Consider the following 16,876-nt stretch of genomic DNA (forward strand, 5'->3'; position numbering starts at 1 on the left):
TGTCCTTTCTTCTAAAACATAATTGAAATGAAAGTTTTGTGAGGAAAAAAGGGCAGGCCTTTTCAGTTAATAAATCACGGCAGTTATCGATCAAATTTTCTTGTGGGGGCAGTTTGAAATGACAGCAAGCCAAGATGGTGTTGAACAGTAAGCTTATGACTGAGGCACGCGAGAAAACCTAGCCATTTACAAAAGCCTGTTTGAATACAGCTCTTGTTAAGATTCCCAGGAGGTAAATTTGCCAGGTATATGTACATGTACCTGTGGGAGAGCAGTGGCTTCTACTAAGCTCTGCTCATTATATAAGTGTAAGTGTAAGAAATTCTATATCTTGAATATGCAGTAAAACATCACTCAACACACAAAGTATCCAGGAAACGCACCAGGTCAGTGTCCAAGGTACATGTGTATTTAAGCAGCGTACTACTTCACACAAACACCATATGGCCCACCCTTTTCTGACCCACCTGCTTTTTCAAAAATCAATGATTAAAGTAAAATTAACAAAGCTGACTAATGACTAAATTCCACAGTATTTATTCTCATTGACGAGCACTTGAGAAAAAAGTCCAGGTGTTTTCATTTAAGCTTGGACAAACAAGACAGAAAATTTCAAATGGGATGTTGCTCAAGTCCCAAGCATGGGGTGCATGGTAGCTTAAGTCCCAAGCATGTGGTGCAAGCTAGCCTAACGCCAATTTCCATTACACGCCACCTGCAAAAACCTTGCCGCATTGGGAATTTCCTCTGCACGCCACACCAAATGTCTCGGACAACAAATGTTGATACAAAATGGCTGCCGCTGCCAAGCATAGCAACAAACAGACAAATGATTGGTTTAAAATTGGTTTAAAAATAGAAAGAATGCTATCAAGCGGTGCCGCATACGAGCCAAGTCGCGCATGGTACAAAATGGTTATACATAACAAATAGTGTTGTATTTTATGACGTGGCGGCTGAGAAAATTGACTTTTACATGTAGCACGTCCCAAGCATGAGGTACATGTAGCATGTTAGCTTGTTCTATCAGACAGACAACCATACATCACAATTAGATTCACATCTCTTGCTCAGTGCCAAGGGCCTGATGAAGACTGAGGGGCCTCCGTGGCTCAGTTGGTTAGCGTGCTAGCGCAGCGCAATGACCCAGGAGTCTCTCACCAATGCGGTCCCTGTGAGTTCAAGTCCAGCTCATGCTGGCTTTCTCTCCAGCCGTATGTGGGAAGGTCTATCAGCAACCTGCGGATGGTCATGGGTTTCCCCGGGGCTCTGCCTCCCACTGGTTTCCTCCCACCATAATGCTGGCCGCTGTCGTATAGGTGAAATATTCTTGAGTACGGCGTAAAACACCAATAAAATAAATAAATAAATGATGAACACTGCTCTCATCTCCAACTGTCCATGGTATAATTTACAGATTCCTTCCCACATGTGACGAGAATGAGCCAAAGGATGTAGAAACACGAAGTCATGTTTTCTGGTTCTGAGACACCATTCTGTGAGGGTAAAGTAAAGCTACAAGCACTAGGCAACTCATCAACAGGTGCTTGGTGTCAGTCGGTTGATGCCTAATACGAATGCTACAGACCACATACATGACGTATTTCAGCATTTTCGACCTGTCACTGAATAACAGTGTAACAAATTTATCCCACGGAAGATTCATTAATTCAGTGCTAAAGAGTAGCTGTTGTACATGTCAAATGTTTTGGCCACTCCATTGTTTTTTGACAGGTGAATGAGCTGAACAAAGGGAGGTAACCAAGTCAACATCATCAGCAGGTTTTGAAAATATACACATTCCAGACTTGAACATTGTTGTCCAGTGAAAACCAGAGTATTTGTCTGATCTAGGATAAAGCCAAAATTAACAGCTTGTCACATCCTTACACCAGAGATTGGTGATTGAAATGTAAAGGGAGGTAATTTTCCAGTCCACTCCAGTTCAAGTCTGCTTTATAGCCCTGGGCCAGTTCTTGTCAACACAAAAAGCAACTCCCCCATTTAGGATGTGCACAGGGTACTTCCATCACAGGAAGAACTTCCGTCGACTGGTTTCCATTTCATGCCGCTGTGATCGGAAATGAAAAAGAACATGTTTACATGTACACAAAGGCACCTATTTCACCACTCAGTGCAGAGGACACATATAGCCTACTGATATGCAATGTTCAATGGGGCTCTTCAGTAAGGTGTAAAACACCAATCAAATCAATTAGGCCTCTCATCAAAGAAAATTTGATAGCATCACACCTCAATCTTTAACAGAAGCTTACTTCATTTCTCGACAAATAAGACACTGTCTCTGTTACATATCTCCTTACCCTTTATCTGAAAAACCAGCAGACAATGCTATAACCACAATGGCAACACCTAGCTTTGCTTTGCTAACCCAATCAAAAAACAGTGAAGTATTTAATTTACTATTTATCTGATTGTCGTTTAACACCATGCCAGAGAATTTTTATTTTACATAAGTTTACGATGGCGGTCAGTGTTATAGGTTGGAGGAAACAGAAGTGCCGTGGATAAAGCACTCACCTTTGGCAAGTTACTGATGAACTTTTTCACGTGTGACATGCATATATGAATAGTGGTGACGTAAGTTGTCTTCCATGAACATGACACCACCCAAAGGGCCACAAGAACATTGTTGACCACTTAGTGTCACAAAAAGGGCCCCAAAACAGTAACTGTTAAGAGGGGAGGAATCCACAAAATTCCTGGCCCAAGGCTGGGATTGAACCTGCAGCTTGTGTGTCAGTTGGGCATGAAGAAACCAAACATACATAGCCAAACCTACCTTATGAACCCATTCATACTCTCCATATTTAGAATCAAAGGCGCCCTTTTGTAAAGACCTCAGTTTTAAGGTAAACCTGGGTCCTAGCTCCTGCAATCCCACCCTCTTGGAGTTTCGGAACATGTACCTGTGGAATTGAGCAGCACAAAATAACTACTTTACCACTAAATATAAAAGCTATTTATATTTACCCGGATTCATTTGTCTGATTGTTGTTTAATACTAAACTAAGCATTTGTTCAGTTATACGACAGCTGAAAGTTTTGCTGGTTGAGGAAATCAGAATGACTGAGGTAATCCACGGACCTTGGCAAGTTACTGACAAACCATAATGTTGAAAGACTAGTGTTTTCCATGGATGTTAGGTTACACAAAACTCACTGACAGCTTATAATCACCAAGGCCCCCGATAAGATGTGGGAAATCTACACAAACTCCATGTCCCAGGACAAGTTTACACAGCCGTGTCTTCTAGCTACATGTCCTTAAAGACAAGAAACCAAACCACTTGATCACAACTCGCTCCAAAATTTCTTTTAACCTAAGTACAGCTAACTTTTGCAAGTCATACTGTGGTTTTACTCTGTACACTATAAAGCAATCATTGTAATTGCTGGCTGTGACAGAGGACTGTGACATAGGGGAACATATCTGAAGGTATCAAACTGCTCCATGGCTTAAAATACATACCCTTTTATGCAGTATTAAGATCAGAAGATTGAAAATGGGAGAGTTGACACTCTGTGGTCTGTGAAGAATTACTAACTTAATAAAAAGAATTACTGAGAAGTTCTGAGAAATCTCAAATTTTAATGCATTTATACAAAGTTCTAGTTGAATACAAATGTGACAAATTTCCAATTGCCTAAAAACTTTTCTTTCTGTCAAACTTTCCCATTTTCACACTTGATATTTCCTACCAGTAAAAAATTTTTTTCATCTGTGGACAATAAATCTACATATTTCTGGAATAAATTTCATTTCCATGACAAAAATGTCTAGAGAATTTCCTATCTGGGATATTAAATTTTTCTACCCATGAAAAATTTTCACCTACCTGTGATGCCTGAAGAAGATAAAATCTCGCTGGTTGTGAAAGGTCATGACCCTTCGACCATGAAATTCTGGGTCATGTGGGAAAAGTGCAGCAAACATTCTACCCACTGAGTGCCCCAGGCGAGTGTTAAAGTTGTTCAGAATAACCTCAGGCATGTGACCTGTCAGCTTTCCAGCATGCTGTCAACAGATTTCATATTCATTTCATCTGTAATTTATGGTGTAAGCCTACTTGAGAAATTTTTCCCTCAAATGATGACAACTGGTTTTATCAGAGGAGAGTGGAGCTTTTCACCACACACCTGGAAATTAAAGCTGCCTATGCCCTCATTAGTCAGTCGCCAAATAGCTGTGATGGAAACAGTGCTTAGGCAAATAAGCTAGTGGGGGGGGGGGAGCAATCCAGGAATTGGTGAAGCAGATTGCTGCTAAATTTTCAAATACTGTCTGATTTTGATAAACTTTTGTGAGCAGGTCCATTTTAGAACTTTCAGAAGATTGAAACTGGCCAGATCTGTGTACGGATGCTTGTGTTTTACCTTGTACTTAACAATCACCTGATCTGTGTACAGATGCTTGCATTTTACATTGTACTTAACAACTGCCAGATCTGTTCATATGTTTCATATTTTACACAATTTCATTCACAGTGTTAACTGTTTCAATTAAATTTTGTCTGATTGTGATAAGGAAAAGACAAAAGACAATCAAATATCCCCGCGATCTAAACTTTAGGATTATAACTGAATCTGACAGTGTCCTGTTTGTAATCTCTGGTCACAACCCATATGAGTTTACCCGTAGTGCATGTATAGGGCAAGTAAGCTTCACCTGAGAACTCAGTGATGTTATGAGTCAGTGACAGGTGTTCCAAAGTGAGGCTCGTTAGGAACATTTTCATGATGTCTCTGCTATTTTTGAGGATTTTGGTTGTGTCAGAAAAAACGTCACAATCTCTAACTTCGGAACAAATCGCACATCGCTGCATGCACAGTGGGTCTGTGACCGCCTTGTTCTCTCCACTTTTAGGTCCACATTAAATCATTTTAGCAGAGCTATTGTGCATAAAGAACATATCTAACAACAAATTAAAATCTTACTCCACTTATTAAAATGAAGCAGTCCATCAAAAGTGTGGAAATTTTGTTGTCATTTTCATCAATTTCCAGGACTTTCAAAGAAACTCCATGATCGGCACACTAATTTCGAGAAATTCTAATTTCAAATTCCATGACTTTCCATGGATGCATGAACCCAATACAGACCTTCAAACACAGAGTGACCCACCTTAATTTCAGTGGTCAAGCGGACATTAGTCATCTTGAAGTGAGCTGTTGGTCCATCTGGTAAATGGGAGATTATCATTCCATCTGACCACAGGTCAAGGAAACACCTTTTGTGCTTCAGGCTGATGTTGTTGACTTTGTAGGCCTAACTTTTCCATCTTACTCTTTGAAATTTAAAATCAAAATTACATTTTTATGTCCCAACTGTGTGTAGGTGTCTTCTAAAATTTTTGTATTCACATAGCAATAGCAACATTTATGTTGTGTTCACAGTGATAACAACACTCATGTCATGTTCATATAGCTATAGCAACACTCATGCCATGTTCACATAGCGATAGCAATACTCATGCTGAGTTCACATAGCTATAGCAACACTCATGCTGTATTCACATAGCTATAGCAACACTCATGTCGTTTTCACACAGCTATAGCAACACTCATGCCGTGTTCACATAGCAACAGAAACACTCATGCCATGTTCACATAGCAACAGAAACACTCATGCCATGTTTACAGAGCAACAGAAACACTCATGCCGTGTTCACATAGCTATACCAACACTCATGTCGTGTTCACATAGCTACAGCAACACTCATATCGTGTTCACATAGTGCTAGTAACACTCACATGTTCACGTAGCTACATGTATAGCAACACTCATGACGTGTTCACAAAGCAAAAATAGCTACACTAATGTCGTGTTAACATAGCGATAGGAACAATCATGTCGTGTTTATATAGCCACAGCAACACTCATACCGTGTTCACATATCAACAGCAACCCGGTTTCCACCCACCATAATGCTGGCCGCCGTTGTATAAGTGAAATATTCTTGAGTACGGCGTAAAACACCAATCAAATAAATAAATAAATATCAACAGCAATACTCATGCAGTGTTCACATAGCCATAGCAACACTCACGCTGTGTTCACATAGCTATAGCAACAATCATGCCGTGTTCACATAGCTATAGCAACACTCATGTTATATTCACATAGCGATAGTAACGCTCATGCCGTGTTCACATAGCTACAGCAACACTCATTCCGTGTTCACATAGCTACAGGAACACTCATGCTGTGTTCACATTGTGATAATAACACTCATGCCATGTTCACATTTCCATAGCAACATTCATGTCGAGTTCACATAGCCATAGTATCATTCATGCCATGTTCACACAGCAATAGCAACACTCGTGCCTTGTTCAAACAGTGATAGCAACATTCATGCCTTGTTCACACAGCTATAGCAACACTCATACCGTGTTCACATATCAACAGCAATACTCATGCAGTGTTCACATAGCGATAGCAACACTCACACTGTGTTCACATAGCTATAGCAACAATCATGTCGTGTTCACATGGCAATAGCTACACATGCTGTGTTCACATAGTGATAGCAACATTCATGTCCTGTTAACATAGCGATAGCAACACTCATATTGTGTTCACATAGCAATAGCAACATGCCGTATTCAAACAGCGATAGCAACATTCATGCCATGTTCACATAGCGATAGCAACACTCATGCTGTGTTCACATAGCTATAGCAACACTCATGCCATGTTCACATAGCGACAGCAACACTCATACCGTGTTCACATAGCTATAGCAACACTCATGCTGTATTCCAATAGCGATAGCAACATTCATGCTGTGTTCACACAGCGATAGCAACACTCATGCTGTGTTCACATAGCCATAGCAACATGCTGCATTCAAACAGCGATAGCAACATTCATGCCGTGTTCACATAGCCATAGCAATACTCATGCTGTGTTCACATAGCCATAGCAACATGTTGTATTCAAACAGCGATAGCAACATTCATGCTGTGTTCACATAGCGATAGCAACACTCATGCTTTGTTCACATAGCCATAGCAACACTCATGCCGTGTTCACATACCTATAGCAACACTCATGTGGTATTCACAATGACACACAGAAATTCAGGGCGATGCATGATCGACAAGGATACTGGGCACTTTGCGGTCGTCGTTGACAACAATGAGGTCTGTGTAGTCTCTTGCCACAGCCTCTGGGATTAACTTCTTCAGGTCAGCATTTTGGCGGAAAAACACATCTGAATTTGGTATTATTCTTTTCAACTCTTTACAAAATTTGTAGGTTCTCTGAAATGGTTAAAATAAGAATTTTTAACTTAACATTTTTTTGTTCAATAAGACCATAAAGGGGCTTGTCTGATATCTGGTATCAATAAATCTCCACATCAACACTTGGTTACTCATTTGATTCACACTTAAGAGGATACTCAAGAATTTTGTCACTTACACTGTGGCAGTCAATTTTATAAGTGGGGTAACCGGAGTGCCTGGTTTAAACCACCGACCTTTGTCAACTAAGAATGACTGAGCACCTAGCAGGCTGAAAATGATGACAGTTCTTTTAATAACATGACTTACATTTCTAATTTTATCACTACTGGTGATGAGGATTTTGGGGGTTGTTTCTCTGTTGAAGTAGGATGCCATTTCATCCTGAGCTTCATCTTGGAGTACCTGCGACAGAAAATTAAACATCATGCAACTGAACATGCTGGACATTTTCATCTCATCTGAGCTGAAAAGACATCTGAAAGATTTCACTGATGTAAAATAACATTCTGTTGTGTGGTTTGTTGAAAACTGGGTAATGCTATAGCCAAGAATGCAATCAAAATCATTTTGAAGAAGCTTATCCAGCATTAGGGTGGGAGGAAACCGGGCAGAGCCATGGGAAACCCACTCCCATCCGTAGATTGCTGTCAGACCTTCCCACTTACAGCCGGAGAGGAAGCAAGCATTAGCTGGACTCACAACAACCTCATTGGTGGGAGACTCATTGCATGGTGTGCTAGTGTGCTAACCCTCTCCGCCACCGAGGTCCATGCATAAATAAGTAGGTGACCTACAGTGTATGCCTTGAGTGACTGATACACTGACTGATTTGGTGTTTAATGTCATGCTCAAAAATCTTTCACTTATATGACAACAGTCAGGTTTATGGGTGGAAGAATCGGGGGTAAACCTTTACCCTTTGACAGGTACCTGACAAACCTTCTCACTCACTTATTTAGACCAATCAGATTGCCACAGTTATTAATCATCTGAGTGATAGCTGACATTGGCTGTTCTCTGTTTTGTATATGCTCACCAAAGCTGTCTGACTTAATATGGTGAATGACCTAAAACCTCGTCCAAAAGGAAAGTGCTCTTTTTGCTTGATTCTATTGAACTATTAACTTCTACTGAGTTCTGTTGATCTCAAAAAATGTCTTAAAGTCTGTTTGGAGGGTAAGATCATAACCTGCTGGAATTTTGTAAGTTTTTAAAAAAAAAATTAAAATTAATTTTTTAAAAACATGTTTTGCCTCCTAAAATGTTCCCTTTTTGGGAAAAACTTTAGGTTTTTCACTCCGTGAAACACTGGGGAGTTTCAACCAAGAATCAAAAACCCATTAACACAATAGGAGCAAACTTTCCAAGCGTAGGAATTTGGTGCGTTTACTATACAATTTGTCACATGTTTGTGTGGGATCGTAGCTCTCTTCCTCATAACCCAAATCACGCAGGTTTACGCATGGTTTAGGCATTCACTCAGGTTCAGGCGTGATTAGATGGGGGCTCTTGCAAACTAACACAGCTAGAAGACGTGATTTTATGATAGCTGCTAAGAACCTGACAATGCGAGATGCTGAATGTTCAGTCTATGTTAGTTTGTGAGAGGTCTCACCCTGTCCCATTCAAACCTATGTGAACTCATGAGACCCCTGAAATACTGATTCACATTAGTCTTTTAAAAATTTTCTATACAAGCTTATTTACAACTTCATGTATTCTTGTCTTTTCCTTTAAACATACAAGATTTAAAAAAAAACAATTCTACATACTACAGCTCGGAGTAAATTTATATTAAAATGACAGTAAGCAATTTCCCACTACATATTCAGAACGTGAAAAGCTGGATATTCAAAATATATGAAAAATTGCATATTCAGAATATATGAAAAGTTGTATATTCAGAATATATGGAAAGCTGAATATTCAAAATATATGAAAAGTTGCATATTCAGAACATACGAAAAGTTGCATATTCAGAATATATGGAAAGCTGAATATTCAGAATATATGAAAAGCTGCATAGTCAGAATATATGAAAAGTTGCATATTCAGAATATATGAAAAGTTGCATATTCAGAATATCAGAGACATGACAGAAGAACCAACCTACCTCATCATCCTGAGGGTTGACCATTGTCTCATCAAACACTCGCATGTTCTCTATCGTCTTCGGCACTTGTTTTGGGGGAGCCTTGAGGGGAAAAAAAACAAGGGTAACCACTGTGACCTTTACTCATAAGTTTGCGTGCAGTTTGAGCCAGTGATTTATTGATACGTGTTACATGTTTAAAATTCAATTCACAGAATTACAAAGGTCCACATTGACTTTCCGCACTGCAAGAATAAATTTGTGAAAACTACAAAATTTTTAATCTTCTGGAATTGGAAATATTAATATTCCAAGCTCGGAAAACAATACATACTAAATTTCAAAACCACCATACAAGCCCCTAATTCTGAAAATGACATAATGAAGCTCCCAAAACTGATTTACCATTGTCCTGACAAAATATAATCATATCCTTACCTTGTCACCCAGTGCCTCCATTTCTGCTTTCTTCTTTTTCTTTTCTGCAATTTTAATCTGCAAAAAATCAACTTCATACTTAGCCAGGTTTCTACATAAGTGCACCACTGGTCTAGCATTAACTCACACCTTCAGGTCACATGTTTATGGTGCATGAAGTGGGGGAACTGCATATAAATGAGCTCAGAGTGAAGTTTCAAAATTCTAACATTCATCACTTCATAAAGTCTATCTGGAGTTCCCAAACTAGATGGCACAAGTAGCAAACTTCTTTTTTCTGCACTCACAGCATAAACTCATCCAGGGTTTTAAATTTAGAGTCCATGAGCAGCCACCTTTTAGCCAGTGTGCCCAGTGGATATCAGTGTCATTTCATACCTCTAGAGTAGGACTGGTTAGTAGTGTACTGGGGTTGTGTGGAATGACAAGTGAGGTCATATCAGTGTCATTTCCTGATTGTAATATCAGTGTCACTCCACACACATGGAGTATGATGTTTTCCTAAGGTGTGTTGCAGTGTGGAACAACAGGTGATATCAGTGTCATTTCATGCTTGTAATATCAGTGCCATTCCACATTCCTGGAGTATCATTTTTTCCTAAGGTGTGTTGCAGTGTGGAACAACGGGTGATATCAGTGTCATTTCATGCTTGTAATATCAGTGCCATTCCACATTCCTGGAGTATCATTTTTTCCTAAGGTGTGTTGCAGTGTGGAACAACAGGTGATATCAGTGTCATTCCATGCTTGTAATATCAGTGCCATTCCACATTCCTGGAGTATGATGTTTTCCTAAGGTGTGCTGTTGTGTGTAATTACAGGTGATATCAGTGCCATTCCATGGTTGTTATATTGGTGTTATTCCATATCCCTCTCCGGCCGTAAGTGGGAAGGTCTGTCAGCAACCTGCGGATGGTCGTGGGTTTCCCCCGGGCTCTGCCCGGTTTCCACCCACCATAATGCTGGCCGCAGTCGTGTAAGTGAAATATTCTTGAGTACGGCGTAAAACACCAATCAAATAAATAAATAAATAAATTCCATATCCCTGGAACAAGATTGATTCTTAAGGTGTGTAGGTCATGTAGTGTGGAATGACAGGTGATGTCACTCACTGTCATTCATTTTCCTACAGTAAGCAAGCATTCTTTGAAAAAATATAGTGTTGTAAATTGTCACTTGGATTTGCGATACTGACCAGATTACAACATAATCCACATTACACATTTTTGGAAAGATGTTTCAGCAACATAGATGTATGCTTTGTTACTGTGGAGTGTGGTTTGTGAAATGTTCTAGTGTCGGCATCGGTACCTGAGAAGGTCTTCCAGCAAAATGCGGATGGTCGCAGTCGTCACATAAGTGAAACATTGAGTATGGTTTAAAACACCAATCATAAAAATAAATAAATAAGTATTGGTACTGTATCTAGCCCTGAAAGGCTCGAATCCTTTTCTTATACTGGCCTAGTGTCATTGGAATCTTGATGCTTACAGTGTTAATTTTGTACTCAACGAGGGTCCAGGCTGATTGTGTTTGTTATGCAATAAGCCTCGCAGAAAGTAAAATACACCAACTTGCAAAGACCGGCTATCCACACCCACCGCATCGCCACTACTCTCGTTCCTACTCGATTTAGAATAGATTTTGATTTTTATTATAGTCATGAAGGCTTCCATAGTATACACTCCTCCGCAAATGCTGCCATCTTCCCACTGCTCCACTATGAAGCATGGCAACATGGCAACAGTCGCCAAGGAGCGCATACTGTGGAAACCTTCATGGCTATAATAAATCTGTTTTAAATCGAGTTTGGACGTATAGCGGTGTGAAAAGCAGGTCTTGCAGGTTGGTGTCTTTTATTAGCGCGAGGCTTATTCGATAATAAAGACAATCGGCCTGGACCTTCGTTGAGTTCGAAATCAACATTGTAAGCGTCGAGACTCCAACGATGCTAGGCCAGTACAAGAAAAGGAGTTGTAGTCTTTTGGGGCTATACCGTATCCTGAAATACATCACACGTCAAGATTTAGTTTTACTTCTGGTGTATTCTTTGGGCCTGACTAAAGAAGAACACGGTCGTGAGGATCTGTAGTACAGGCCTTCTAAATTTATTAGGCTAATGCAGCACACTACAAGTCAAGTAAATTACAACAACAACACAGGTGTTTGATGTCTCTCACCTTCCTCTTCTCCCGTTTCATTTCCCTGTACATTTCCGTTCGCAGTTGTTTGTTTCGTATCCGAGAAATGTTAGGAGCCGGAATTGTCTGTACCGGTTCCTCTTGCTTCATGGTGGACGTATCATCATCCATTTCTACCAACACACGTTTTCTCTTCGCTGCCATGTTTTCATCAACTTCCGGTTGATTAGAGTGACCTCCCCTTGACCACCCATGTGACCATGCATATTCCCCGTCTATGGTTTACGTAACCTTTAGTCAACGTCTTCCACACCTGTAGACCTATGCTTGCAGCCCATAAAATGCACGTGTCTCATATGTGCATAAAAATGGCAAACGTGCCTAAAAATCTTTTTAGAAAAATTATGGAATCCTGCCTCACTTTAGAAGTATAAAATGTAGGGCTATGGTAGAATAATCGTAATGAAGTTATAACCCTTTTGACACAACAACTGCATTTTCTTAATAACCCAATTTTGTGGAATTTAAACTATCCAACTGACACAGTAGAGCAGGGCAATCTTCCCCCGATATCGTAAGCCTGTCGGAACAATCGCCAGACAAGTTGTGTGTCAGTCGTATGTCTATAAGCCAGAGAATCGAAAAATTCAGCATTGATTTAAACAACAGTTAAAAAAAAAAAAATCAAAAAATCAAACCCAGAGAATCAGTACCACGAACTGAAACGCAAAAGACTTTTTTTAATTGCACACGCACGTGGTACATGTAGCTTGGCCCTGGAAGTTACTAGGCCTCCACAAAAACAAGTTGTAGAGGTGTAGTGTAGTGAACGCCACTGAAGACAAACTCCACAATGTCAATAACGTGTGTGTCTACCATTTTCAACTGCGTCTCATGGATTGCATTAATGCCTTTCAAAGTGAGACCGTGGGACGTGAACCTCCAGGTCTACAAGTCCAGTAAGATGATGTACACGCATTCCTAACGTTGATCGTACCTTATATGTCTAACCAACCTTTGGCGAGATACGTGGTGAACTCCCCCACGTGTGGCCTACGTGTATGGTTATGGATGCATGTATTCTATTCACTGGAGAGCACCAGTGACAGAAGGTAGTATATACAAACATGACATGTAACAAAAGTATGGCAGCTGTGACTATTTTTTTTATTTACAACACAAGGATTACAGCACAGTAGTTTCCGTATCTCTCAAGTTATACATGTTGCCTAACCTCCTAAACACTTTGTGCAAAAATGAAGATTTCTTTTTGCTATCTTTGAAACCGGTATTTTCTTTCCTCTTGAAACGACGTTTGAATAATCTTTTGAAGATGGACTTCTTTTTGGGGGCTGAAATAATAAAGCATTTGTTATCGGTACATGTGCCGCTAATTCAATGTACAAGTTTTGTGTTGTTATTTTTTCATCAATGCGTACAATTTACTCACTATACCTGCGTGACATATTGACATGAAGACACACATAGCTAATGGCGTATGACCACTCTGCAGTTTGCAGTTTGCAGTTTTACGTCTTATAAGAAATCAAGTTGACGTTGTAATATAGACGGGAACATATGGAGACAAGTCTATATCTATAAATAGATGGTCCGTACGTGGGTAGGTCTGAAGGTTTCCACCCACCATAATGCTGGCCGCCGTCGTATAAGTGAAATGTTCTTGAGTACGGCGTAAAACACGATCAAAAAAATAAATAAATAAAAAAATAAATGGATGGTTCCCCCGTTTCTTCATATCTTCACGTTATTCAGACGCACAGAGTTCATGTGAAAACAGACCTGTATATTAATGCAATCGGTGGTATTTTGACCTTTTTGACCTTGTACTATATTTATGGTCTATGGATATATCTTTTGACTTACCAAGGTTACATTCATATATATATGCATTTAAAGATATACATAATTTATTTTAGCTGGTCAGGCGTGACAATGTATAAGATGCTCATGTATTACCAAACACATCCGTTAAATCACATTGTCTTAAGTAGAAATTTGGGGGGGGGGGGTGCCCACCCAGATTCCATGACGTTAGGTTGTACTATGCTTTATGGTAAAATGCTTGCTGGCTCATACTTTGTGTTTCTCAGCAACCTGTGGATCTGTAATGTTGTCCGCCGCCGTCTAAGTGAAATACTCTTCACTGAGTACGGCGTAAAACACCAAAAACATCAAATAAATAAATGTATCCCTATGGAGGCCAGAGACCTACACCTTACACTTTTTGACGTCCGCTTGTGTGTCTGTCGGGGCTGCCGGTTTAATACCATCGTCCAGAGGGAGTTCCTACATGTGGGAAAATGAATCAGTCAGTGATTGTCCTGATGAAAACGATTAGAGGGACAAAGAATTGAATGAAAGATGTATTAAATGACAAGAAGGTATAACTTCCACATTAGCCTTTGTGGTAAACGGACTGTGCAAGCTGTGGCTTTAAGCCAGTAGGTTTATCAGGTATAGCGCCAGGCAGCGACTTTTGACTCTGGTCACTCCGGTTTCTCACGTATAAGCCGTTATAATATACAGGTGCAAAAATTTTGATTACTACGTTTCTGCATGTAATCACATACATAAAACATATCTAAGAATTAAAAGTATACTCTACAATATTTCTTTTTTTTTTCAAGACAGAGGTCAGAAGTATGGGTGGAGAAATAATCTTGGTAAAAACCGCCATTCCCCTGAAAAGGGCAACCAGACAAAGCTGCATTCGAGCAGTCGACGTCAGTAGTTGGTTCACCCTTTCAAGAAAATGAACCAGTTTCACTAATTTAGTATATAAACGAACCGCCTAACTTTAATTCCTTGAGTAAATTTACTTTCTGTTTGCGAGACTGGGATATTTTATCTGCTGTCTCTGTCACTGCACTGTGTGGTCGTTTGAGCGGATATACGCTCCTCCTTGTTTTCCACCAAGTGTTAGTTTGTATACGTCACACGTGGGAAACTTCATCAGCAACTTGCCAAAGATCGGTGGTTTGTCCCTGCATGCTGTTGCATACGTGAGCTTTTGAATATGGCGATGAATATATAGACAGAAATACTGACTTGCCTCAGGGACCTCCGTGGCTGAGGTGGTTAACACGCCAGAGCGGCGCAATGATTCAGGAGCCCCTCACCAATGTGGTCGCTGTGAGTTCAAATCCAGCTCATGCGAGCCATACGTGGGAAGGTCTTCCAGCAACCTGTAGATGGTCCTGGGTTTCCCCCGGGTTATGCCTAGTTTCCACCCACCATAATGCTGACCACCGTCGTATAAGTGAAATATTCTTGAGTACGGCGTAAAAAACCAATCGAATAAATAAATAAATAAATTGACTTGCCTCCATATTTCCTCTCGTCAGCTGATTGTGACACTCTCCCAAAACTATCCACGAATCAAAACCGAGCATTAAGGGGGCATACTCTGTACACTGTTGTGTCTGTAACAGAATTAAAATGAGTTTATAACGTCGCTTTACAATTACCCGAGTCTGCCTCTCCATAGCATAAAGATCCTTGACAATGAATATATATAATATATAAATACATAATTTATTTATTTACTTTCTTTGCATGGTATTTCATGCCTTCATCTAGAATATTTCACTACATAAAAGGCTGTATATAAAATTCATAAGTGCAGGAAACCAGGCAGAGCCTGGGTAAATACACCGTACCACAGCAGATATGCCTGACAAATCTCCTGGCCTGAAGCCGCAGCCACGGAGGCATATGTTTCAAGGTGTCTCATTAGTCTCAGGCGTTTGTGTCTTTGACCACATATACTCAGCATCAAATCTGCATTTAACAATTAGTATGATAATGTATAGGGTAAGACGTCAATCCATGTATATATATGGCATCATCTCGGAAAGTAATTTCGAAGCCGGGAGGCCTGGGATCAAGCCTACGTCAGGATATGAAAAATACTTTAAAATGGTACTCGCTTGGCACACAGTATTGGAAGGTTAGAGCAAGGAAACAAGACTGGTTGGCTCGGTGTCAGCATACTATGTATAACTGCAGGTGTCACGTCTGGTGTGTTCGGCGTGATACTTCAGTGACGGCAGCACTTTAGCGGCATGGATTCATCCTTCTACGGGAATACACAGTATATCTATAAATACCTAATGACTCCTCGTCCTCATAGATATATACGACTGAAAAACTGGTTAAATACCATTAGAAACCCCAAGCATACGTAAACATACATACATACTGAATGAGTACACCGCATCCCAGCAGATATGCCTGATAAATCTCCTGACGTGAAGCCGCAGCCAGGGAGTTATACACGGTTTCATTTTCTGTGTGTTTGTGTGAGAACATTTTAAGTACACATGCACATGCTTCAAATCTTCATTGTAAGATAAGATGTCATCGCATGTTGGTATAATTCATCTCAAAGAGTAAAACAGTCCTCTGTGTATTCTACATGAAGAGATTAAGGCCTATACGCTGTGTAGGCCTACCATTTTATGTTACCTAAGATAAAGATACATCTGCGATTAGTTTTAACTTTGATTTGGACTTTATCCTGTAAAAACTTCTTTTTTGCCTCATGCGTTGATCTTAAAAAGGACGATTTCGATTTAAATATTGTCCATGTCATATGACTAAAATAGTATATGCTCGCAAGGCCAGCGAGCAACCTGACACCTATCACATCGTCCAAATTTTAACTGCATAGTCAAGATTTTTTCCCTATGATGCCGTTTTAAAAGCAAACAAACAAATAAATTCTAAACTGGTTGTGGTTAACATAAGAAAAGTATATCTCATTTTGTTGGACATAACCGTACGGTACAAAAAAGAAATCATTTTCACCAACAGGACCAGCCCTCTGCTCAAGCTAAAACTTTAAATCCGATATCAACGTTTCCACATAACCTGCCGAAAGCACCACACATGAGCTGTCATTTACATA

At 40.0% G+C, this 16,876-nt stretch overlaps 1 protein-coding gene and 1 long non-coding RNA gene across 2 annotated transcripts; both read right to left on the bottom strand.

Moving 5' to 3' along the window:
- Positions 1-532: 532 nt before the first annotated feature.
- LOC135471256 (ribosome production factor 1-like) lies at positions 533-12,137 on the bottom strand. Its single transcript, XM_064750412.1, has 9 exons — positions 11,986-12,137; positions 9,806-9,862; positions 9,389-9,469; positions 7,582-7,677; positions 7,137-7,290; positions 5,147-5,229; positions 3,861-4,039; positions 2,804-2,930; positions 533-2,071 (listed from the first exon to the last, which is right to left on the bottom strand). The coding sequence occupies exons 1-9, from the start codon at positions 12,115-12,117 to the stop codon at positions 2,030-2,032; spliced, it is 951 nt and encodes a 316-aa protein (XP_064606482.1). The 5' UTR covers positions 12,118-12,137; the 3' UTR covers positions 533-2,029.
- Positions 12,138-12,833: 696 nt separating this feature from the next.
- On the bottom strand, positions 12,834-15,391 carry LOC135471977 (uncharacterized). Its single transcript, XR_010444490.1, has 3 exons — positions 15,291-15,391; positions 14,187-14,253; positions 12,834-13,298 (listed from the first exon to the last, which is right to left on the bottom strand). It is a non-coding gene; the product is annotated as an uncharacterized LOC135471977 (long non-coding RNA).
- Between the last annotated feature and the right edge of the window lie 1,485 nt (positions 15,392-16,876).

This window comes from Liolophura sinensis, chromosome 7 (genome assembly GCF_032854445.1).
Source record: "Liolophura sinensis isolate JHLJ2023 chromosome 7, CUHK_Ljap_v2, whole genome shotgun sequence".
Taxonomy (NCBI): domain Eukaryota; kingdom Metazoa; phylum Mollusca; class Polyplacophora; order Chitonida; family Chitonidae; genus Liolophura; species Liolophura sinensis.

Excerpts from the sequence above, each read along its gene's own strand:
- LOC135471256 (XM_064750412.1), bottom strand. The coding sequence starts at position 12,117 with ATGGATGATGATACGTCCACCATGAAGCAAGAGGAACCGGTACAGACA. Across the intron at positions 9,863-11,985 it reads TGAAACGGGAGAAGAGGAAG|ATTAAAATTGCAGAAAAGAA; the intron begins GTGAGAGACATC and ends GATTTTTTGCAG. Across the intron at positions 7,291-7,581 it reads GTAGTGATAAAATTAGAAAT|AGAACCTACAAATTTTGTAA; the intron begins GTAAGTCATGTT and ends TAACCATTTCAG.